The sequence below is a fragment of the Rhinopithecus roxellana genome, chromosome 15 (assembly GCF_007565055.1).
Source record: "Rhinopithecus roxellana isolate Shanxi Qingling chromosome 15, ASM756505v1, whole genome shotgun sequence".
NCBI classification, from domain to species: domain Eukaryota; kingdom Metazoa; phylum Chordata; class Mammalia; order Primates; family Cercopithecidae; genus Rhinopithecus; species Rhinopithecus roxellana.
The window spans coordinates 118,593,450-118,620,216 of record NC_044563.1 but is presented as its reverse complement, the minus strand read 5'-3'; the positions used below and the strand labels follow the sequence as shown (position 1 = coordinate 118,620,216).

Here is a 26,767-nt window from a genome sequence, read left to right as displayed (position 1 = left end):
ACCAAGTACCAATGACTGGGTGGCTTAAATAACAGAAATTTATTTTCTTACAGCTCTGGAAGCTAGAAGTCCAAGATCAAGGTGTTGGTAGGTTTGCTTTCTTCTGAGGCCTCTTTCTCGGGTGTCTTCACATAGTCACCCCTCTGCATCTGTATCCTAATCCCTTCTTAGAACACCAATCATGTTGATTAGCAGTCAACTATATAATCTCATTTTACCTTATTTGCCTCTTTTAACATTCCCATTTCCAAATACAGGTACATTCTGGGGTACTGGCAATTAGGACTTCAACATATAAATATGCAGGAGATACAACTGAACCTACAGCACATCTCAATTGTTTAAAGCATTTAGCACTGTATCTGGCAAACGGGATCCTCGATAGAGCAGCTATTACAAGCAAGATAAGAAAAAAAGAGAATAGTTTTTAAAAAGATTTAATAGTATCCTGTGACAACAAGAGGGATTAGTTTTATGACTTAGACATATTGGATTGTTCTGACTAACGGACTTCTAATTTGATTCCTTGAGGGTGCTAATTATCCCTTCAGCAATCATAAGTCCGGGATGAAAAGCAGAGAAAAGTTAACAATGTTTTAACATTGTTCTGAGTCTACTGAATTTGTGGGGGGAAAAGAATTCCCTCTTTATATTCCCTCCATAATGGCTGGAAGTTTCTCTCATGAGGTCTTTAACCTAGGTATATGCATTTGGACTTATATACATGTATCAGCATATCAGGACAGAAACAAAGGCAAGAGAAGAGACTGGGGGATACAGGAATTCTTACTCACTCTTCCCATGTGTTCTCTAAAGGAATCCAAAAGAGTTGTGAGGTGAGAAGAAAAAGGAAGAGTTTTTAACATTAGACTTCCTTATCCAACTGGCTTCAGAAGTCTGCCACAGAGTGAGATCTAAGAAAGGTCAAATATGGCTGGACCCAGAAAGGAGGTACTAACCATTCATTGCCTGTATGCCACCTCCTCACCTCATCAACACCTATGCAACAAAGCAATTACACGATTGTCTGAAAATAATGCCCAATTTATCTAATTTAAGAGTTTTTTGAAATTAATGTTGGATTCATTTTTCATCCAACATTGTATCTATAACACACAAAGCAACAAGAGACTGTCATCTAAAGAAATTTCACAGATAACATTATTTTAAAACCAATAATTTCTCATGAATGCAATTTTTTACTTAATAGCTGGCATTTGAGTACGATGAAGACACATGAAAATTACTTTTTAAATCAGGACAGAAAAAATATTCTGGTAACACAGTCTTTTTAAAGCACTTTATTGAGATGTTTCCCACAAACTAGGGGGAGAAATAAGAGAAAAATCCTTATTTTAAAACACAAGTGAAAAGCACCAAAGACAATTAGGCACCATTAACTCTGATGAACTCCAGAGTTTCTGGTTTCCAGTTCTTTTAATCTACACTGTAATTTAGTATTCAAAGCTTTCTGAAAGAATACCAAATCCAGTAACTCCTGAAATGATACATAACAAGCAGGGACACTACTCCCTTAGTTCCTCTTAGGTCCACACATACATACCAATATAGTTCACCAAACATACATCTTCCCTTGTAAATAAACAGATTAAGATTAAATATATGATACCATCTTTTCAGAAACAAGATTATTAGTACCAAAGCAGACTAGAACATGAATGTCACTAATTGAAAAACTAATAATTCCCTTTTTACTTCAGATGGCTTCAAGTGTTCAACAATATTTTAAAGACTTTTTTATACATGTTAAAGTATAGCCTATTTTTCTTTAAGAGAGAAATGTACGAACAGTACCCTTGATTATACCCCTGCAAATAGGGCATTTTCTTAGAGAAGGGGCACATTCCTGGCATACTACCAGATGACCACAAGGAATAAATACAATAGAAACTTCTTTGTCCATACACACTTTACAAGTTCGTTCTTCTTGTAACCTCCTCAATTGTTCTTCCAGTGACAGACCTAATAACAAAAAATTACTTTAGTAGAACTGTTTTCACTTCCCTCCCCATTAAAAAAAAAAAAAGGGTAATAATTCATGTTGGTTTTAAATCTTTGTTTTACCTGAAACATCTTCTGTTGGAATATACTTCATATTCTTATCCACTGAGGAAAGAAAACATAAAAAGCATCACTCTACTAAATACAAAACTGAGCCACCGCGTCTGGCCAGTCCTAAGAATTTCTAAAGTAATTTTCTCAACAAACTCACCAAATAAGTTCTTATACAATGTAGAGTCAATTTCTTTTACACAGTTTTTGAAGATGTTGGCTGCAGCATTTCCTTTAACCAAAACGGTATCAATCAGTTCTCTCGCTTGTAAAGGTATCTGTGTTTTTTGTTTAATAATATCATGTTCCTGTTTATTAATTACATTGGCCTTCAAAAGATTATCCAAAATAGGAAGCACACACGTCAACTGTTGAAAGAGAGCCATTCTATTCTTCCGAATTAATGACAAATCATCTTCATTAAAAAAAGAAAAAGAAATCCATTAGAATTTAAACTCCTTTAACTATACTCATATAGTCACTAATAACCAACCCTACAAACAATTTGGGCACTGAAGTTCAAAAAAGAACAAAGTAACTTGTTTGCATTTGAAAGTCTGTTGTTTGGTAAACTTCCAGAGGAAGTCTCTGGTTCTGTAATTTTTAAGTCTACATGTTTACATGTCCTAGAACTCCGCTTTTATTTTGTTGCAAGTAAGAGATTTTTAGAAGACAGTAAAAATTTCCCCCCACCCTATATAATACTGACTTATATTTCCATTATATCACTTTCCTTTTGTAAGCACTTTCATAATAATTTGTCTCATTTGATACAGTGATCCTGTCAATTAAACAAGGGAAGTATCACTGGCTCTCATTTTCACATAGGGAGAAAAAAGACTCAGAAAAGAAAGAGTGGTCTGTCCAAGATCGCAGAAAGAATAAGCTGCAGAACCAGGTATCCTAGACCAGTGTTCTTTTCAACACCCCATATTTAAGACGCGGTATTGTAGTATTGTAAGGTTTGAGTTGTGAAGTCAAAACAGATCTACGTTCCAGTGTTGGCTAGGCTCACTCACTAGCTATGCGTCCTCATCTTTCCCCATACACCTCAGTTTCCTCATCTGTAAAATATACATAATGGTACCTTCCTCAGAGTTGTGAGATTGAATACTACATGTAAAGCATCTGGCACAATATGTGGTACATAGTTAACTACCATTATTATTTTATAAATATCTATGTTTAAAGCAATTTTAAGAAAAACTACATAAGAATGAAGCCTGACCTTTTTATTAAAAGCCAATGTTTTTCCTTCAATATTGCATCTCATAAAACTCCACAGTTAGTTTATATTTATGGAATATGGTAGTTCCTTCTTTTGGTATCTGAATCATTAAAAAATTTGTCCATTTTCAGACTTTCAAAAAAATCTTAAAAGTACATCTCTACAAAGTACCAGTTTAATGAGAAATAAATTATAAAAACAGAAGTCTATCTTCTTTCCCCTTTTACATCTTTCTAGAAGTGAACTGCTCTAATACTCCCAAAACTATAAAATTCCATTCTGTGACCACAACTTTTTCTTCTACTGAAATAATTCCTCTCACTGCTAACAATTTGTTCTTCACCTTTGCAAGATCTCCATGTCATTCCCAATTCTACCTGCACAAGGCTGTCTCCAGGCTTTGCTTCAAATCTCCTATTCCAATCTAGGTAGCAGTCAGGTGTTTCAATGAGGTTCTCTACATTAGCACCCTTAACTCGTCTTCCATATTCCTTACTTGGCCTTTCCCCTATTAACACTGCCAAATCTGTAATTCAATACTATTTTCCGACCCACACAAAGTATGAGAAAGTCATAAATCTAAGGCGACAGCGATTTCATATAACCTTAGCTGGATTTCATTACTACTTAACAATCCTTAAATTGACCTTTCTTAGGCCCTTTCTTTCACCAAGTCCCTCCTACTTCCCAAGTCAATCTACCTAATGGTTAAAAATATATATATATAAATAAAGAAATAAATTGATGAGCTAGGAGCTGTGTTAAAGTGTTTTATTTGCAATATCTCATTTAATTCCTACAGCAACCTTACGGGATTCATACTATTATTATCCCCAGTTTACAGTTGAGAAAGCAGATGTCTGGTTGAATAAATAGCCAAGCTAGTAACTGATGGAGTTGGAATTTTTTTTTTTTTTTTTTGAGACAGTCTTGCTTTGTCACCCAGGCTGGAGTGCAGTGGCGCAATCTCAGCTCCCTGCAAGCTCCGCCTCCCAGGTTCATGCCATTCTCCTGCCTCAGCCTCCCGAGTAGCTGGGACTACAGGTGCCTGCCACCACGTCTGGCTAATTTTTTGTATTTTTAGTAGAGACAGGGTTTCATCATGTTAGCCAGGATGGTCTTGATTTCCTGACCTTGTGATCCACCCGTCTCGGCCTCCCAAAGTGCTGGGATTACAGGCGTGAGCCACCGTGCCCGGCCTGGAGCTAGAATTTAAACACAAAACTGTTTCAATGTAGAAATCCAGACTTTAAACATTTTGCTACATGGTCGTGCAAAAAGGTACTCTTAAGTTATTCCCATCTTTACTTACAAGCTTAAAAAGAAAGGATTTTCCAGCCCAATACTCCAATACATATGCAACCTTCGCCTCTCTGCTGGCCCTTTAGCCCTGTCTTTTGCACACTAGTCTCGCCAGCTAGTGTATACACTCCTTGAGAGCAACCGCCATGATGAGGCACAGTATTTGGCACTGGGGCTCATGCTCAATAAATACTTATTGAAGGAATAAATGATTACTCAAAATACTTGTTTTGAGGGGCCGAAACTTAACGCTGTCTGGACGAATACAAAAATCAGTTTTCCTGTTATCCTTGGATTGGGCAGGTGGTTCTCATCAAGCCCCAGAATTTCACTGTAAGTTCTATTTTTTGTATAAGGACCATTTAGCAAGGATTAGGGAGTAAAATATTAAAAATATGATTTGCAGAAACTTGAAAAAAAAAACAGGTTGAAAAAAGACCTGCATCCAACTTTAACATCTTGCTTTTTCAAAACAATTTAAATTTGTTATGTATGAGAAAGAAATGGAATACAGCTCAAGAAAGAGCTTACTATGCTAAAATTCTCTGACTGGCATAAATCAGGGAATCTCAGCCAAAAATAAATATATAGAAAAAAGCTGCAGTCAGTGGTTCTCAACTAGAAGCAATTGGAAGGGGTAGAAAAGGAGGGATGGTTTCGAAATTACTGGAGGATTGCTACCAGCACTTAGTGGATGTGAAACAAGCATGTTGTTCTGTAACATGTGAGACAGTCCTAAGAGTTCCATTGAGAAATAATGCAGGTGACTAACATTCCCAAATACCTGATGCCATTTCTTCAGCTTGTCTTTCCTTCTCCTCTTCTCTTTTTTCATCTTCAGCATTAAGAAGTGCTGATACAATATCATTAACTGTTCTGTAGTTCTCTCCAGTTGTCAGGATTTTACTTTGAACTGTTTGTTTTACCAGGTCTCTACTAAAGCCCATTTCCAAGGCAGATTTAACCACAGGTGTATTCATCATGACGGCATCTTCTGAAGAACTTTCTCCGGGTCCAAAATGAATAACTATTTGAAAAGACACATGCTAATATTAAATTCCACAAACATAAACCTATGGAAAAAAGTATCACAGCACAATCTTTATTCATCCTTTACTCTCATATTCTGGTAAAGGAGATGAGCTATATGCATCAGTTACCTATAACTCCAATGAAAGTCTGAACTTCATAATGGTCAAATGAGAATACAATTAATATGCTATACTTTTCACAAAACCCACCTCTCTGGCTACATCCTAGACCTACTTAATGAAAGATTATCTAAGGATAAGAATTAGGAATCTGTATCTTTTAACTATTTCCCCAAATGATTCTGATGTACAGTCATTTCTGGAAACCAAAATGCTACACAAACTTAGAAGTGAGAAATAATCTCTCCAGCCAGCAAAGTGGAGGAAAATCACAAAGACTTCATGGAAAAGTGGCATTAGAATTTGGACTTGAAGGATGGACAGGGTCTAGACAAGTGGATAGCTGAAGTAGAGAGAATAACAAACAAAAATGGGAAATACAGCAAAACAGAAGATCAGTTCACCCAGAAGACGTAGTGAAAAAGTATGGCTTAAGAAGTAATTAAAGCAATACGATTTTAGGCAGTGAAGATGCTCTGAAGAAAAAAGTAGTGTAAGGTCATTAAAAGAAACCAGGAAGCAGGAAGACATTTTAGATAGGGTAGTCAGGGAAGCATTTTCTGCTAAGAGTCAATGCTAGCCCATATGATACTTTTATGAAAAAATACAAAAAGACGTAATTCTTCAAGATACTACTGCCATCTTCTGGGAAACTGTTATAATAAACATATAAATATACAATGTCAACAATGTGCTCTCTTGTTCAAACATGCGTGGAATCCCTGTTTGCAGAAACGGCACCAGAACAAAGACTTAAATAACAAGGAATGAGCTCTATTTCACTTTTAAGTGCATCCCTTAAGGAAACACTTAATGTTCAAGATAAGAGACACATTAGAGGATCATTACAGCAATATTTACAGCAGGAAAAAAAAAAACAGAAAATAACAAGTAGTTCTCAATAGGGAATGGATAAATAAAATGTAATATATGCTGGACTACTGTGAAAAAATTTAAAAATATACAAATGAACTCAACTGGTATAAATCTAGCCCACGTTACTCAGCTCTGGGTGTTAGAAGTTAGAAACAGAACTGTATGTAAGCATCAGAGGGGAATTTGGCATTGCTTACAGCATTTAGTTCTTTTTCTTTCCCTTATGAAGAATGTATACATCTACTACATGTGCAATTATTAATACTCGGTGGGGGGGAATGAGTGAGCTATGGAAATACCTCAAAGAAGTCTTCTAAGCAAAGAGAATCGCAAATGTAAAAGCCTTAAATTAAGGGAAAAGCTTGACATGATCAAGAAACAGAAAGAAGGTGGTAGAAGGTAAAAGAGGACAATGCCCAGATGAGCAGAGCCTTCCTAAGAGTTTATATTTTATTCTAATTTTGGTAGAATATTCCAGGCGTGTTTTAAGCATGTAACTGATAAAACTTGACTGTGCTTTCAGAAGATGACTCTGGCAGCTCGGTGGAGATGTACTTTAATGGGGTAAACTGGAATCAGAACGACTTGTTAGGATGTTAGACACAGATGACGGTAGTTTGGATTAGGTTAATAGTGGTGGAGACGGTGAGATGTAGTCAGATTTGGCATATGTTATGAAGACAGAAATGAAAAGACTTCTAATAGATTAAATATACAAACTAAAGGAAGGAGAGGAATCAGGGATGATACCTAACTTGAGCCAACTTTTAACACTAGGAAATTAGTACCATTAACTGAGATGGGGAAGACCAAAGAAGGAACAAATCTGATGAATGAAGAATGGGGGAGAAAATTTCTGGTTTGGTCCTATTAACTCTACGATGTCTGTTACGGCCAAGTAGAGATTTAAACAGTTAGCTGGACATTCCAGCTTGGGGCTCAGGAAACGGAGAAATAAATTTAAGCTGAGCTTTGAGGGGTACTCCATCATTTTAAAGTTTGAAAAAGGAGCAGCCAACAAAGGAAATTGTTTAGGATCAACCAGGGAAACAGAAAACCAAGGGTATGGGATCTGATAAGTCAAGCAAAAAATGTGTCTTAAGAAAGATGAGGCCAAGTGCAGTGGCTCATGCCTGTAATCCCAGCACTATGGGAGGCCGAGGCAGGCAGATTACTTAAGTTCAAGAGTTTGAGACTAGCCTGGGCAACATGGTGAAACCCTGTATCTACAAAACACCCACACACACACACACACACACACACACACACACAATTAGCTGAATGTGGTGGTGCATGCCTGTAGTCCCAGGTACTCGGAAGGCTGAGGTGAGAGAATCATCTCAGCCAGGGAAGTTAAGGCTACAGTGAGCCGTGATGGCACCACTACACTACAGCCTAGGTGACAAAGTGAGACCTTGTTTCCAAAAAAGAAAAAAGAAAGACAAAGCACCCAATGATTATCACATGCTGGTTAACAGGTCAAGTGGCAGATTTGCTAACATGGTAGTCCTTGGTTACCATGACAAGAACAGTTCCAGCAGAAGAAGTAAGAGAAAGAATGAAAGGTGAGAAAGTAAAACAAAGTAAGCATAGATAAATCTTCCTAGGTATTTTGTTGTAAAGGGAAGCAGAGTAATAAGATAATAGCTGAATGGGGACATTGGTTCATGGAAGTCTTCCTAGGATTAGCAAAAGTACATTATGTTTATATGCTAATATGAATGATTCAGGAGAGATGGAAAAATTGAAGACTCGAGAGAAAGGGTATGTCACTGCCAAAGTAACCTTCATAAGTTGACAGCAGGGGATGGAATACGGAGGACAAGTGGAAGTATTGGCCTTAGAAAAGGGCAAGGACAATTCATCTCTTAGGAACGAACAGAAAGAAAAGTACAAGGATAAATGATGTAGCCTTGTGGTTTTGCTGGTGAGGCAATAAAGCAGCTCTCTTTTGGATTCCATTTTCTTAGGGAAGCAAGGTTATAAACTGACAGTAAGGTGGGAAGAGAGTGTTAGAAAATTATCAAGAGAGAAAACAAGAAAGTCATTTTAAAGATTAACAAAGTGATTTTATTAGGAACTACGGTAGAACTTCAGGGCAGCCTACTTGACAGCAGTGGTTAAAAATTTTAAGAACAGCCCACACTGCTATCTATCTTTTCTAAGTCCATTACACAAGAGATAGTTGTCATGTACCCAGGTACTCTCCTTCCTATTTTCCAGTCAAATACTACCAAATGCTTCATCCAATCCTCTTGAGTCATGGTTTCTAAGATTCACACATCTTGGTCACCTTTCTCTGGTCCAGTTAACAAATCTACCAGTATCTTTCTTGAAATGCTGTGCCACAAACAGAATGGCCCTTGGTACATAAAACAGTGGATTATTACCTTAGCCATTTTAGACACCATATGTATATTACATAAACTGACAGATGTGGCTAACATTAAGCTCTAATCAAAAGCTATACTATTTCCTGCCCTTGCGTTGAAATACCATATACCTGACTTAAATACCTAACATCTAGTCCAATTCATGAATCATATGTGAACTGCTTTTCCAAATCATGCTAGCTCACAGCAACCTTTTCTTTTCTGGGGGGCTTATTATTTGCACCACTTATTTGGCATTGCTTTAAGCTATTTGCTATTTTTCTTTTGCTTATGTCTCATTTCTCCAGTTGGAATGTCAGCACTAAAAGTGGTAAGTATAGCACTAGAACAAAAACTAGTGTGTATGCATATATATATATATATACATAAATAATATTTATTAGCTGACTTCCCAGGTTTTTTCCCTATGGCTTCAGAAACTCTTTTAAAAAGTACATACTTTCATTCCTACATTTGTTTTTTTTTTGGAGACCGAGTCTCGCTCTGTCACCCAGGCTGAAGTGCAATGGCACAATCTCAGTTCACTGCAACCTCCGCCTCCTGGGTTCAAGCAATTCTCCTGCCTCAGCCTCCCGAGTAGCTGAGACTACAGGCACATCACGCCTGGCTAATTTTTGTATTTTTAGTAGAGATGGGGTTTTACTATGTTGGCCAGGCTGGTCTCGAACTCCTGACCTCAGGTGATCTGCCAACCTTGGCCTCTCAAAGTGTTGGGACCACAGGCATGACCCACTGCACCCAGCCTATTCCTAAAATTCTTATAAAAATTTACACTCTATACTTAAAATTATTTCATACATACTTGGTGGGTCAGCATTTTCATCTCCAGTAGTATCCGAAGTTGACAACAGCTATGAAACAAGAGGAAAGTTAATAGGTAAAATCAGATATCCCCAACAATCTGAAAAGAACAACACTAAAGTAAGTTTATGTTACGTAAATGTACACATTCTTTTGAGAACTGAGTGATTTATGACCTTTACTTTGCTTTCTTTCACCCTAATCACATAGATTTCCTTAAATTTCAGTGTTATCCCAAATTAGAATTCAAGTATTTCTCTAGTTTCAGCAAAGTAAAAAAATATATCAGTGGTTTCTCATTCCATTAGGAAAATAAGATTTTAACTGGGTTACTCTCAAAGGGTCTCAGAGCCTAACAAGTTATTTTGTGTTTGTTTTTCTGGAAAATAGCAAAGAGACACTAAAGCTCCTTCTCCAATCCCATCACAAATTTGTACAGTGGCAGCATAAATGATTTTTCAAAATAGTAAAAACAAACAACAATCTTTTTTAAAAGCCCTAAACAATCAAGTTGATTACAAAAGTAAAAATCAAAGTTGTCATTAACATGAATGAAAATATGTACCTCCAATTAATAAAAGATAAATAAGTATAACTTCTAATACAGGTTGGTATAAAAGTGGTCACGGTTTTGGCCATGATTTTCAATGGCAAAAACCATGATTACTTTTGCACCAGCCTAATAGTATTTTTATTATAAAGCAGAATTCAAAGTTGTTAATTTTAAAAATGTATTTACCTGTTCAAGAAGATGAGGATATCTACCTTGAATCTCATCAACAAACTCTTGACCTTTCATTCGTATCAAGAACTCACACCTAAAACATGAGGAAAACTATTTTTTTAAATTGTTTCATATCAAATATAACCTGATCATTCTAGAAAAAATGGCTTTCAAATCTTTCATTGTACCCCATAGTAAAAACATTTTACATCACAACCCAGAAGACATACATATCTAACAGGAACAAAATTATCATAAAACAATATACATCTTACTGTGTGTTATATATCATGGTATTTTCTAATTCAATCCATTAACACAACAACAACAAAAAGAAAAGCGTCTGCACCTACAAAGGGGAACAAGTTGACTCCCAAAAAACACTATTATATACAATTTATTTTGTGCTTAAAGTGAACTACTTAACAGTTTCAGATACTATTAACTCAGTATTCCTACAGTGTGATCTTTCACAATATAACTGCTCATCTTTCTTCAGTGTTCATTCTTCCATTATATTTGAGCCACAATCCACTACCTTCCCTCCAAAAAATATGGAATCAAATATTTTTATCTATATATAATGTGACAGTGTTTCTCAAATATTTGTTTTTAAACTGATAGGGCTTCTTGAAGATGTTCCAAGAAGTTCACATATCACCTATATCCATTCTATTCCTTTTGTTTCTTCAACAAATGATACTATACAACAGGATATACGTATTTAAAAAACAAAAAACTCTGACCTATGGCCATATTATACGCAAAAATAGCAAAAATAAAGTAAAAATGGATCATATACCTAAATATAAAACCTAAAATAATAAAACTTCTAGGAAAAAGTACAGGAGAAAAATCCTTTTGTCTTTACATTAGGTAAAGAATTATTAGACAAAAGACCAAAAACATATTCCACAAAAGATAAAATTGATAAATTGACATCATCAAAACTGAAAACATCTGCTCTTCAAAAGATGTTAAAAAATGAAAAGCCACAGACTCAAAGAAAGTTTGCAAGAGTGACATCAGCAAGACGGCAGACTAGGAGACACCAGCTTTCTTCCACCCACAAAAAACAATAAAGAGACAGCTATCCACAAACAAATACAGCTCTGGAAGAACTCAATAGTCCAATCAGCCTGCAGCAATACAGTGAGGGAAAAAAAAAAAAGAGAATAACCACACAGAAAGGACTGCTGGGAGATCTGCTTAGCAGAGACATCTGGGGACGGCTAAGAACAAGGGGTGAGGGCTATCTGTATCAGTCATGTGGTGAGTGCCATCACAGTCCTCAGTGGCAAAGACTGCTAGGCTCCTCCCCAGAGCAGGTCCCTGGAGACCCCAATAACCCACAGGATAGCCACAGACTTCCTGCAGGTTTCACAGTGAAGGACCCTATACTGTTCATTGATGCCAACTGCAGTAGCCTACTCTGCAGAGGACACTGAGAGCTTTCACCATTAAGGTAACCAGCACCCAGCACTGCTGTGAACCCCCTGGAGAGGGAGACACTACTGCACTCCTCACCCTGAAAAAAAGCAGCTCTTGTACTGCCCAGAGATAGTGCAGCCCCTCACCCCCACACATGCCCCAGACCCCAGAGGCACAGGTGCTCCACGTGTACCTTGCATGTAAGACCCTTGCTCTGTGGCTGCTCTAATCATACACTTTCCAGACCCCAGCTCTCTGGCTGCTCTGCACACCTGCACTCCACACCCAACTCAAAGGCTGCTCTATGTGCACCCACATCTGAGGCACTAGAAGCACCACTGCTGCAGGCTAGTCAACATCCTGAACCCCAGATCCGCTGTCTTTCTGCAGGCACTTGCACTCCAAACCTTGGCTCTGTAGCTGCCCCACAGGTGTCCACGCCATCAGAGACATCAGTGCTGCCACCAACACCAACACAACAAAGCCCAAAGCCAGAACCTGTGCCAAGAAGAATCCCCTTGGCCACGATGTCTCCCATGGGAGAAAAAGTGATCAAGAGGTCCCCAGCAGCCTCTGCCACCAAAAAAAACCTTGCTGTTGGTATGGATACCTGCAGCCTTGGATGTTGAGGACCCCTGCAATCCTCACTGACAATGATCTGGGCTAACAGAGCTACATGGAGTTTATAATGCTGGGCCTTCCACAGAGCCAGAACCACCACACCTACTGGCTGGCACCCTCACACCCACCCATAGGCAAATGTCTTTGCTCAAAAAAAAAACTAATCTATAATGTCTAAAAGTAATTCTTCCATCAAATACACAGAAAACAATAGAAGGCCACAAGAAACAGAAAGAAAAAAAAAAAGAAACATGATATTACCAAAGAAACACAGTCATTTTCCATAACCACCCCCAAAGAAAGGGAGATCTATCAACTAACAGATAAAGAATTCAAAATAATTGTTTCAAGCAAACTCAGTGAGCTACAAAAGAACACAGATAATGAAATAAAAAAAATATACAAACAAATGAGAAATTCAAGAGATAGGAATAATAAAAAGAAACAAATTCAGGAGTTAAAGAACATAACAACAAAAAAAATGCAATAGAGAGCATCAACAGCAGACCTGATTAAGCAGAAGAAAGAATCTGTGAACTCAAAGGCAGGTCATCTGAAATGATCTAGTCAGAGGAAAAAAAAGAAAAAAAGAATAGTGGAGAAAGCCTATCTGAATTATAGGACACCATCAAGTAAAACAATATTTGCATTTTAAGAATTCAAGGCCAGGAACAATGGCTAACAAATGTAATCCCAGCACTTTGGGAGGTCGAGGCAGGTGGATCACATGAGGTCAGGGGTTCAAGACCAGCCTGACCAACACGGCAAAACCCTGTCTCTACTAAAAATATAAAAATTAGCCAGGCATGGTGGTGCACACCTGTAGTCCCAGCTACGTGGGAGGCTGAGGCAGGAGAATTGCTTGAACCTGGGAGGTGGAAGCTGCAGTGAGCTGAGATCATGCCACTGTACTCCTGCCTAGGTGACAGAACAAGACACCAGCTAAAAAAACACCAAGAAAACAAAAAACAAACTCGAGAATTCAAGAAGGAAAAGAGAGAAAGGGCAGAAAGATGATTTTTAAAAAACAATGGCTGAAAACTTCATAAACCTAGGGAAAGATAAGATGTCCACGTACAGGAAGTTCATAGGACCTCATAAAGATTCAACCCAAAAAAGATTTCACTGACACACATTATAATGAAACTGTCAAAAATAGAAGATGAAAGAGAATTTAAAAACTGTAACAGAAAAGAAACTCATTTTCTACAAGGGAATCCCTATAAGACCATAAGTGGATTTCTCTGCAAAAACCTTGTAGGCCAGGAGAGAGGTGGATATATTGAAAGTGCTGAAAGAAAAAACTGCCAGACAAGAATATGTATCCCAGCAAAGCTGTCCTTCAGAAATGAAAGACATGTAAACAGTCCCAGACAAGCAAAAGCTGAGGGAGTTTATCACCACTAGATGCGCCTTACAAGAAATGCTGAAGAGTTCTTCAAGCTGAAACGAAAGGACACTAATTAGCAACATGGAAACATATGAAAGTATAAAACTCACTGGTAAGATATATATCTAATCAAATTAAGAATATTCTAAATTTATAATAGTCATGTGTAAATTAATTCTAAAATACAGGTTTTTTTTAAAAAAGTATTAAAAACTATAGCTTCAATACTTTTTTCATGAATACACAATATAAAATGATGCAAATAATGACATCAAAAACATAAAATATATGCAGGAAAGTTGGAGTAAGAGTACAGTTTTTTTATGCAATTGAAATTAAATTGTTAGTGCTTGAAACAGACTATTATAACTAACTATAAGATGTTTTATGTAAGCCTCATGATAGCCACAAAGTAGAAACCACAATAGTAGATGCACAAAAGATATAAAGGAATCAAAGCATACCACCACAGAAAATCATCTAAACACAAAGGAAGACAGCAAGAGAGGAAGAAACAAAGAATCTGCCAAACAACCAGAAAACAATTACAAAATCACAGTAGTCTTTACCCATCAATAACTACCTTGAATGTAAATGGGTTAAATTCTCCTACCTAAAGATGAAGAGCAGATGAATGGATAAAGAAAACAAGATTCAACTACAGGTTGTCTACAAGAGACTCAATTCACCTTTAAGCACATGCATGTGTATGGGAAAAAAGACATTCCATACAAATGGAAACCAAAAGAGAGCAGAGGAAGCTATAGTTCCATCAGATAGGACAGACTTTACACCAAAAACTGTAAAAAGAGTCAGAGAAAGTAATTATATAATGAGAAAGGGGCCAATTCCACAAGAGGATATAATAACTGTAAATATATACATGCACCCAACATCAGACCACCTAAATATATAGAGAAAATATTAACAGATCTGAAGACATTAATAGATAGGAACACAATTATAGTAGAAGACTTCAAAAACCCTACTTTCAATAATGGATGGGTCATCCAGACAGAAAATCAGTAAGAAAATATTGGACTTCGACTATACATTGGATCTAATGGACCTAACATACATACAGGTTGAGTATTCCTTATCTGAAATCCTTGGGACTAAAAGTGTTTTGAATATTAGATTTCTTTGGATTTGGGAATATCTGCCTTATGTTTACCAGCTGAGCATCCTAATCGAAAAATGCAAAACCAAAAATGTTTCAAAGAGCATTTCCTTTGAGCATCATGTTGGTATTCAAAAAGTTCTACATTTTGGAACATTTTGAATTTTGGAGTAGGGATACTCAACCTTTATATAGAACATTCCATCAAACAGCAGATAATACACATTCTTCTTAAGCACACATGAAAAATTATCCAGCGTAGATCATGTAGCAGGTCACAAAACAAGACTCAACAAACTGATGAAGACTGAAATCCTATCAAGTATCTTTTCAGACCACAATGGCATGTAACCAGAAATCAGCAACAGAATGAAAGCTGGAAAGCTGACAACTATGTGGAAATTGAACAAAATACTCCTGAATAATCAATGGGTCAAAGAAGAAATCAAAAAGAAAATTTAAAAAATCTGAAGAAGTATTAAAATTGAAACATGACACAGCAAAATGTATAGAACAAATGCAGTTCCAAAAGGCAAGTGTATAGCAATAATTGCCTACATTTTAAAAAATCTTAAAAATAAACAATGTAACTTTACATCTAAAGGAACTACAAAAAGTTAGCAGAAGAAAATAAAAATCAGAAAAGAAATGAAGACTACAAAAACAATAGACAAGATGACTAAAACTAAGAGCTAGATTTTGAAAAGATAAGTAAAATCAACAAAGCTTTAGCTCGACTAGTAAAAAGGAAGACTAAAATAAATAAAATCAAAACCAAGAGATATTACCATTGATAACACAGAAATGCAAATGATCATAAGAGACTACCATGAGCAATTATTCATCAAAAAACTGGATAACCTAGAAGAAATGGATACATTCCTAGAAACTTGTAACTTACCAAGACTAAAATAAGGAAGAAATAGAAGATCTGAAAAGACTTATAACTAGTAAGAAGATTGAATCAGTAATCATAAATCTTCTGACAAAGAAAAGCCCAGGGAACAGATGACTTCACAGCACAATTCTACCAAGAAGAAAGAAAGAAAGGAGGAGGAGGAGGAGAAGAAAGAAGAGGAGGAGGAGGAGAAAAGAAGGAAGGAAGAAAGGAGGGAGGAGGAAGAAAGAAAAGGAGTACGAGGAGGAAGGAGGAGGAGGAAAAGGGAGGGAAGAGGGAGTAGCAGGAGAATACTTCCAAACTCATTTTACCAAGTCAAGCATTACTCTGACATCAAAGCCATACCAGGACAACACAAGAAAAGAAAATTACAAGCCAATAGCCCTGATGAGCACAGACGCGAAAATCCTCAACAAATACTAGCAAACTGAATTCAGCAGCATACTAGAAGAATCATGTATCAAGATAAAGTGAGATTTATACCTGGGATGCAAGGATGGTATGACATATGCAAATCAATAAATGTGATACCACACATGGACAAAATGAAGGATAAAAATCACATAATCAGCCAGGTGCAGGGGCTCACACCTGTAATCCCAGCAGTTTGGGAGGCCAAGGTGGGTGGATCACCTGAGGTCAGGAGTTTGAGACCAGCCCCATCACTACAAAAAATAAAAAAATCAGCTGGGTGTGGTGGCATGCACCTGTAGTCCCACCTACTCGGGAGGCTGAGGCAGGAGAATCACTTGAACCCAGGAGGCAGAGGTTGTAGTGAGCTGAGATTGCACCACTGCACTCCAGCCTGGGCAACACAGCAACACTCCATCTCAAAAAACAAATAAACAAACAAAATCATATAATCATCTCAACAGACACAGAAAAGGCATTTGACAAAATTCAATACCCTTTCAGGATAAAAATTCTCACCAATTTAGCTATAGAAGGAATATACTTCAACATAAGGACTGCAAGTGCACAGTTAATATCATACTCGGTAATGAAAAATCTGAAAGCTGGCCAGGCACGGTGGCTCACACCTCTAATCCCAGCACTTTGGGAGGCTGAGGCAGGTGGATCATGAGGTCAGGAGTTCGAGACCAGCCTGGCCAACATGGTGAAACACCTTCTCTACTAAAAGTACAAAAATTAGCCAGGTGCAGTGGCACACACCTGTAATCCCAGCTACTCAGGAGGCTGGGGCAGAAGAGTCACTTGAACCCGGGAGGCAGAGGTTGCAGTGAGCTGAGATTGCACCACTGCATTCCAGCCTGGGCGACAGAGCAAGACTCCGTCTCAAAAAAAAAGCTTTCAGCTTTTCCACTAACGTTAGGAACGAGACAAGGGTGCTTACTCTCGCCACTTCTATTCAACATAATACTGGAATGGTTAGCCAGAGCAATTAAGCAAGAAAAAGAAAAAGGCATCCAAATCAGACCGGAAGAAGTCAAACTGTCTCTGTCTGCAGATGACATAATCTTATATATAGAAAACCCTAAAGATGCCACCAAAAGCAGTTAAAACTAATAAACCATCCAGAAGTTGCAGGATACAAAACCAACTTACAAAAGGCAGTACTAACAATGAACCATGTGAAAGAGAACTCAAGAAAGTAATCCCATGTACAACAGCACCAAAACAAACACTTAATAAATTTAACCAAGGAGGTAAAAGAGAAATACACTGGAAAACAAATGACACTGAAAAAGGAAACTGAAAATGACAGAAATCAATTTTTAAAAAATCTTGTGTTCTTGAATTAACAGAATATTGTTAAAATGTACATACTACCAATAACAATCTACAGATTCAATATAATCTCTATCAAAATTCCAATGACTTTTTTTTTTCACAGAAATAGAAAAACCAATCATAAAATTTGTATGGAACTTAAGGCCCAGAATAGCGTAAGCAATCTTGAGGAAAAAAACAAAAAACAAAAAACGAGGCATCACACTTTCTGATTGCAAGCTATATTACAAAGCTACAGTAATCAAAACAATATGATACTAGCATAAAAACAAAGACATATACCAACAGAACAGAGAGCCCAGAAATAAATCCACATATACAGTCAACTAATCTTTGACAAGGGCGCAAAGAACACACAATGTTGAAATGACAGTCTCTTTAACAAACGGTATTGGGAAACCTGGATATCCATATGTAAAACAATAAAACCAGACCTCTATCTTACACCACCTACAAAAATTAACCAGAAATGGATTAAAGACTAAACATAAATCCAGAAACCATAAAACTCCTTAAAGAAAATGTAGGCTAAAAAGCTCCTTGGCACTGGTCTTGGCAATGATGTTGTGGATATGACACCAAAAGCACAGGCAACCAAAACAAAAATAAACTGGGACTACATCAAGCTAAAAAGCTTCTGCTCAGCAAAGGAAACAATCAACAAAATAAAAAGGTAACCTACAGAATAGGAGAAAATATTTGCAAATTATACGTTTGATAAGGAGTTAATATCTAAAATATATAAGGAACTTATACAACTCAAAGGCAAAAAAAAAAAAAAACAAATAATTCAGGTTAAAAAAATGGGCAAAGGACCTGAATAGAAATTTTCCCAAAGATATACAAATGACCAACAGGTACATGAAAAGGTGTTCAACATCACTAATCATCAGGGAAATACAAATTAAAACCAAAATGAAACATCACCTCCCACCTGTAATGATGCTTTATTATCAAACAGACAAGAAATAACAAATGTCGGCAAACATGTGAAGAAAAGGGAACCCTTCATCATTGCTGGCAACTTAGTACAGTCATTATGGAAAACAGTATAGAGGCTGCTCAAAAAACTAAAAATAGAACTAGCATATGATCTAGCAATCCCACGCCTGTGTACATATCTGAAGGAAATGAAATCAGTATCTTAAAGAGGTATCTCTACTCCCATGTTCAAGCAGCTATATGGAAACAACTTAAGTGTCTACTGAGGGATGAATGGGGGATGAGCCTGGCCAGGCGTGGTGGTTCACGCCTGTAATCCCATCCATATCCTCACTTGAGGTCAGGAGTTTGAGACCAAACTGGCCAACATGGTGAAACCCCATCTCTACAATAATAATTAGCTGGGCATGATGGCAGGTGTCTATAATGCCAGCTACTCAAGAGGCTGAGGCAGGAGGATCACTTGAGGCCAGGAGGTAGAGACTGCAGTGAGCCAAAATGGCGCCACTGCACTCCAGCCTGGGCAACAGAGAGAGCCTCCGTCAAAAAAAAAAAAAAAAACAAATAAATAAAATCCTGCCATCTGCAATATGAATGAACCCGGAAGGCATTATGCCAAGTGAAACAAGCCAGAGAAAGACAAATACAACTGGCCCTTGAACAACACAGGTTTGAACTGCACGTGTCCACTTACACGCAGATTTTTCTCAATCAAATGCAGATCATATCTGCAGATGTGAAACCCACATATTTGGAGGGCTGACTTTTGGATGCACAGGTTCTGCAGAGTCAACTTCAGGACTTCAGTATGTGCGAATTTTGGTATACATCCTAGAACCAATCCCCCAAGCATACCAAGGGACAACTATACTGTATGGTATCCAAAATCATAGAAACAGAGAGTAGAATGCTGGTGGCCAGGGATAAGGAGGTGGGTGAAATGGGAAGATGCTGGTCAAAGGACACAAACTTTCTGAGGATCTAATGTACAGCACATGGTGACTACAGCTAATAATACTAGACCTTATACCTGAAATTTGCGAAGAGAGCATCTTTTAAAAGTTCTCACCAAAAAAAAAAAAAAAAGGTACTACATAAGGTGATGGATTTACGGAGATTAAAGATTATTCCCAATTGAAATGTGGGCCAGGCTCAGTGGCTCAGGTCTGTAAGCCCAGCACTTTGGGAGGCCAAAGAGGGCGGATCACTTGAGGTCAGGAGTTTGAGACCAGGCTGGCCAACATAGCGAAACCCCGTCTCTACTAAAAATACAAAAACTACTGAGCATGGTGGTGCGTGCCTACGACTCCAGCTACTTGGGGGGCTGAGGCTTGAACCCAGGAGGAAGAGGTTGCAGTGAACTGCCATCTAGCCACTGCACTCCAGCAGTGATAGGTGATAAAATGAGACTCTGTCTCAAAAAAATTAAAAAAAGGAAAAAAGAACGTGTTGTTTTTAGAGAAGCATTTACAAAACACACCCCTACATCTTCTCCCTTATTTAATCATTTAAAACAAAACACAAGTTACAAAAATAAAGAGTTTAATTGTGTTTCATAAAGTACAAAATGTAGCAGTTCCAACACTGGAATTTGGTAGCTGTTTTTGTCTTTGATACCACAACATGAATTAAATTTCAAATTAAATGTATACAATCCCATAGAGCTCAGCATAATTAAGTCATTTAAAAGTCTGATAAAACATGCTTTTTAATTTTAAATGTAATACTCATTTTTCAAAGTGTAAAAAAGTCAAAATTTATCTTGATATATTATGACTATTAATGATATAACTTTAAAATACAACTTTTAACAATCTACTGATCCATAATGAAGTATTTGTTACTTCAAGTTTCTTTTTCATCATATATCACACAAAATGACAAAAATATTTTTTTAATTTCCTGAAGGGGTTCAAGAGATTCTTCATTATTGTGAAAGACACTCACAGGTAAAAACATAATCTATATGTATGATTCCACTTATATGTGGTGCCTAGAGTAGTCGAATTCATAGAGACAGAAACAGAATGGTGGAGCAGGGAGCAGTGGCTCACGCCTGTAATCCCAGCACTTTCCGAGGCAGAGGTGAGCAGATTGCTTGAGGTCAGGAGTTCAAGACCAGCCTGGCCAACATGGTGAAACTGGGTCTCTACTAAAAACCCTGTCTCTACTAAAAATACAAAAAAAAATTAGCCAGGTGTGGTGGCGGGCACCTGTAATCCCAGCTACTCAGGAGCCTGAGGCAGGAGAATCGCTTGAACTTGGGAGGTGGAAGTTACAGTGAGCCAAGATCGTTTCACTGCACTCCAGCCTGGATGACAGAGCAAGACTCCACCTCAAAAAAACAAACAAAAAAAGACATAGAATGGTGGTTGCCAGGATGCTGGGGAAAGGGGTAATGGGGAATTAGTACTTGATGGGTAGACAGTTTCAGTTTGGGAAGATGCAAAGATTCTGGAGATGGATAGCAGTGTGATCACAGAACAGTATGAATGTACTTAATGACACAGAACTCTACACTTAAAAATGGTTAAGATGGTAAATGTTATGTTAAGGCTATTTTATCACTATTTAAAAAAAAATTATCCAGGCCAACCCCTCCTCATTTTACAAATGACGTCTAAGTTCACATAGCTACTCAATTACAAACACAATCTCTAATTTTATTTCTACTAATAACACTGCCCCTAAATTCTTTCTAGGCTATAATAAAAAGATACTGCCAGAGACAAAGTGGCTAAAGAGGTAAATGACAGATTATAAAAAAAGAAAATTGTACAGAAAAAATAACTTACAATTACAATTAAAATGGGCAGTCAGATATGCATTTTTTCTTTTTTTTTTTTTGAGATGGAGTCTCTGTTACCCAGGCTGGAGTGCAGTGGCATGATCCTGGCTCACTGCAGCCTCCACCTCCTGGGCTCAAGCGATTCTCCTGTCTCAGCCTCCTGAGAAGCTGGGACTTCAGCCGTGTGCCACCATGCCCAGCCAGTTTTTGTATTTTTAGTAGATACGGGGTTTCACCATGTTGGTCAGGCTGGTCTCGAACTCCTGACCTCAGGTGATCCACCTGTCTTGGCCTCCCAAAGTGCTGGGATTACAGGTATGAGCCACTGCACCCAGCCAAGATATGCTCTTAATATATGCATTTTTACATTTGCCTTATTCCTGCATCCATTCTACATCCCTTCTTGTTTTCCTGTTCTTACCTTTTTCTAACTTCTTTTTAATCTATTTTATATGTCTTTGTAATCCTTAAGTACTCTTTAAAGGAAGACGCGCAATAAATAAAATGTATGGCTATACTTGTAACTGACTTTCAAAAGTACACAGAAGACTGCATAATATTTTTCAACAAAACAATTAAAGTTAAAATGTGATCTTTTAGAAGGATAATTCCCCAGTGGCATAAAAGAGGCTTTGTTATAATTTAACGGTAAACTAAATCATGTAAGCAGGTCTACTTCTTTTAAGCACAGAGTTTTTTGTACAAATACTTTTTTCAAAACAATTACCTTGGAAACCACTTGGCATGTTCTACCCATGGATCATCTCCAGATTCCCAACACCTCAAGCCACCATCACAACAAAAGCATTTGACATCATCATTGCGACCTTCAAGAAAAAAAAAAAGACTAAATATTGAAAACACATTATGTTCTAATATGTAAATCAAAATAAAATGATAAAATGTAGTTATTTGCTTCTTACCCACATAATAAAAACCAGCACTTGCAAGCTGCTCAGGCTGAACTGGAACACTGGATGGCCAATACATAAATGTTCTCATTCGAGCTGCATGTGTCTGCATGCTCAGATTTGAAATGCTAAACCTCAGCGTTTCCAGAGAATTTTCCAAAAATGGACAGTTGGGAAAGTGTCTCCGGTGTTCTGACATAGCATCATCCTTTGGTTCCCAGTTACTGAGCTTCCCACCACAGGCAAAGCAGGCTACCCTATCTCCAGGTCCTATATAATAAAAACCAGCTCTTGCCAATTCTGACGGTGACAAAAAAGTTAATGGCCACATATGGTAGGTAAGAAATCGGGCTTCTTCAGTACTCATTGCATAACTGTAGGGGTTAGTCCTCGATGGAGAGAAGTCTTCAACTGCTCTAGAATTAAGAGGGTTTGGTGAAAGGCTGGAGTAAGAACCACTGAACAAGCTACTATGTTCCAAGGTGGGAGATAATGAATGTGCAAAACTGTTTCTCATTGGAGAAGTATTCTTAGAGGTGGATCCCAGAGTAGCTGAAACCAGATTCTGAATAAAGCTACAGCTAGGATATAGTTGTTTATGCTTTTCAATAGGACTGTCTCCTAGTTTCCAGTTATCCAGCATCAGGCCACAACAGAAGCATTTGACCTTGTCATTCACACCAGTATAATAAAAACCAGCACGAGCAAGACTCCTTTCTGAGACAGGAACCCCGGCGGGGAAAGTTGAATATGTAGACATTCTGTAGAGTTCACAGGAAAAGTCATACTTCATTTTTTGTTTGTTGCTGTTTGTCCAATCTGACAAGATCGTGCTATCTTCCATTATACTCTTAATGTTTTGATACGAGGGACCTGGGAAAAGTCTTTGGGAGGCAGTTTTGTGCATGAGTAGGTGATAGTACTGTTTGATAGCTAAAACATTCACATGAAATTTCTTCACACAAAATAAGATTTTTACCACAAAAAGAAATCAATGATAGACTCTCATGTAGAATTCACTACACTTTCTTTACTGGATTTATCTCAGTTTATATTCAGGTAGGATGAGTCTCTCTCTGAATTACCAAGATACTACTTAGAACACAAGTCTTTGGGGTTGTAGTAACTCTTTTAGGTAATCTAAGTGCTATTTGTTCATAATCTTGAGTAATACTAACCCAAAGCCCTGAAAAGGTGGACGCACTTTTGAAAATGTTGAAACTCCTTGATTTTTCACAGAGATTTATATTCTCAAAATTCTAAGCAACTACAGAATACCTAAATTACACCTTTTATTTATATTTGGTTACAAGCTATGAAGCCTGGATAACAGATCAATTACTGATTATGCCACAAGGTAAAAAATTACATGCAGGCTTCTTTCCCTATAAGCACTTTAATATGATGTCCCCCAAAAATCTCATTTTATTCCAATAAACAAAAATAATTAAAATCTTCATATAGTCACACTACTTAAAGGCTAAGTTCACACAGCTTATCACCATAGTAATTACATAAGCAGGCTACATTACTTCAGCTGACAACTTTTGGGGAAGTCAACACCCACAAGCTCTGTTGAACCTGTGCCCGTTATAGTGTTTGATGTCAAATGAATTTGGCTTAAAGTTCACAAACTATAAACTCTTCTATCTTTGTTAAATATCATTTGTATTTGTTTCCATTTCCTGCAGCATCATGTTGACTTTCTTCCTAACTTTGTATACCACTTTATTATTCTTGATCAACTGAAGGTATTTTCTCCATAAACTTAATTAGTTAGCCATAAAATTTCCACAGCACACTTTTCACACTGCATTTAAAAACTAAATAATCTGTTCATCATTTAAGGACTATTCAGCTATAATTATCAGTCATGCTGTAAACATCAATCAATTTATCACAAGACACAACTTGTCCTTTCTAGTGTTATCAGAAACGCCTGACAAAATACTGTATTACCAAAAAAAGTACTGCTTAGCATAACGTATCAGTAATCAACTCTACTAGCCTTCTTTCTGAAAACTCTTCAACGTTTTAAAAATATAATTCATACACAAAATTACACTCCATAGAATTCAAACTATATCCCTTTATAAAGCTTCGAGACCTCCATAATGGGATTTATTACTGCAGGGGGAAAATAGGGAGAGGGAGATTCTTCAGGGCTGTAAATCTGAAAAGAAAAAACAAAAGGTATTTTAGAAAACCGTATTTGCTTGCCAAATAGAACTTACATACTCTTCAATTCATTCAGTAAAGTCTAAGAATAATTTACATTTTAGATAATACATCTTAATTCCAGCAATTTGTCAATACAACTTTCTAACTGAAAAAGCTCTTAATGAAAATAAATAAATGCAACATACTCCCATAGCACTAACTATACGTGTTTTTAAAACGCACAACTTTAGAGACAGATGGAAATTTTCACACAGGAAAACATTTTGTCCTTGCTCTCCTCCCCTTTTCTGACCTAAAGGTATCTTTGGCACTCTGCTGGAGGCAAAGGAACATTGGTTAAAAAGGCAGAGAGAGCGACAAGACACTCCACTAAACCCTGTCAGCCGCAGTACAGCAGTAATCAGACAGCAACGTTAGTTTGTAATATCAAGTCTCTCCGCGACCAGGAAAACTGCAGTAAAATGCACCACGAGTTCATTAATATAAACCCTTAAACTCTGCCAATCCCTTACAATTTCAAAGCAACGACGGTAGAAAACAACCGAAAACAAAACCTAACACAGTGGCCTGTGAAAACAGTAGCCTGACGCCCACTGTTGCTTTAATTACACCCGATCTTATATCCTATCTTTAAACGAAAGACTTTTATCTACGAGCTCCGCACTGCTGCATTCTCTTTAAGCAAACTGCAGCTGGACAGGGGATAGGATGGAAGGGAAAATAACAGAAACTATGGGATTTACCTAATAATTTCCCAGAGTTGTTTCTCACAATACACAACAGACTACTGGAATGACAGAGCGCAGTGGCAACTATGAAATATGAAACATCGCCGCCACCGAAATATCTTCGTTTCGATGTATTACATTAAAAGAACGCCGAGGGCTAAGTTCAAAACCTTGCAAAAACTGCGATAAAACATATTGGTCAAAGTCCAAGGGCCAGAAGAGTGGGCGGCGGCCAGAGGAGGCTTGAAAACAAGTCACATTTTAAAAATGGCTTTGACTGCAAGTTTTGAAGTTTGGGCTTCCGCATCCAATAAAACCTTGGCGAGAGTAGAAAGCAGAGAGCCCCCGTCGACCCTCGACCCTTGGCCGAAGAGCCTCAGGCCCCTTCCTTCCCCGTCCGGCCGCCACATCAGGGAAGTGGGCCCCCGCGGGCCCGCGCGTCCCCACCCTCCCCGCGCCGCCCGAGTCCGGAAGGAGCAGCACTCACCGCAGTGCGGGCGCAGCAAACACGGAAGCTGCGCGGCAGCCTAGAGGCCTCCCCAGAGCCGGGAAGCAGCGGTACAGACAAGGAGATACGGCCGCCTCGGCTCGGATCAGCTCCGGCGCTCCCGAAGCCCGCCGCCCCATCCGGGCTCACGCCGACGCACGATGACGTCAGCGCGCCCAGCCGGGGACTCGCGTTAGCAGCCGCGCGAGGGCGCCCGGGAGGCTGGAGCCGGAAAGCGGAACCGAGCGCACTTTCGGCCTTGGGGAGACTAACCTCCGGGAAAGACGCTGGGAGGCCCAGGGACGCCCGGCGCAATTGGCCGCCCATCGGGAGTCGCGGGGTCGGCCCTCAGGGGAACGGGGACTATCCGTATCAACTCGGTGTTTGTTCGTTTTCTTCACCTTGCGGTTTGTGCCCCCTCCACATTTCCTCTCTCTGTCTCTGCCTACCATTCTCCTGGGGGACGTGGCAAACCGTGAGCCGCTGCGTTTGACTCTTGGGAAACCCTGCGGAAACGCCCTGGCGCCGGTGGTTTTGCGCGTCTACCCTGTGTCACCTCAGGGTTATGGTCTGGCCTCTGGCAAGGCTCCCCTAGTGTGATGCCTCCCCCCGTCGAGATGACTGCATTTTGAGGATGGAGTCAGTCTGGTGGCATTTTTTGCTTAAGTAAACAATTGTAACCGTTTGTGTGGCATCAGCGTTCAACAGCTGTCTGTGCAAATCGAAAAAAGCGAAGCGTTGGAAAGTAGGAAGCATCTGATGAATAATTTTGAAGACTCGATGAGTTTTAGAATCGACTGGATTATCTTGTTTTTAAACTTTTGGTTTTCTGTTCTGGAGACAAACAGTGCATATGCACTAAAGACAAAAGTGTCATTATTTCAGATGCTCATTGCCAGCAACGGGAACGGTATTGCAAGTCAGGCTTCACTCCCAGTATTTTCTGAATGTTTCAATAAAATGAAATATA

General features: G+C 38.3%; 1 protein-coding gene across 5 annotated transcripts; it reads right to left on the bottom strand.

Annotated features, from left to right (window-relative positions):
* Positions 1 to 1,286: 1,286 nt before the first annotated feature.
* On the bottom strand, positions 1,287 to 26,767 carry BIRC2 (baculoviral IAP repeat containing 2). Of its 5 annotated transcripts, none has more exons than XM_030917250.1 (10): positions 25,798 to 25,960; positions 24,509 to 24,574; positions 22,414 to 23,285; positions 22,218 to 22,317; positions 10,564 to 10,642; positions 9,826 to 9,874; positions 5,388 to 5,630; positions 2,234 to 2,488; positions 2,086 to 2,127; positions 1,287 to 1,983 (listed from the first exon to the last, which is right to left on the bottom strand). In XM_030917250.1, exons 3-10 carry the CDS (start codon positions 23,243 to 23,245, stop codon positions 1,790 to 1,792), a joined length of 1,794 nt encoding a protein of 597 aa, XP_030773110.1. In that variant the 5' UTR covers positions 23,246 to 23,285; positions 24,509 to 24,574; positions 25,798 to 25,960; the 3' UTR covers positions 1,287 to 1,789. The 5 variants fall into 5 exon arrangements, with proteins under 5 accessions (XP_030773110.1, XP_030773111.1, XP_030773108.1 ...); XM_030917251.1 differs by having other exon boundaries at positions 22,414 to 23,162; XM_030917248.1 differs by lacking the exons at positions 24,509 to 24,574; positions 25,798 to 25,960 and adding an exon at positions 26,071 to 26,767 and having other exon boundaries at positions 22,414 to 23,162.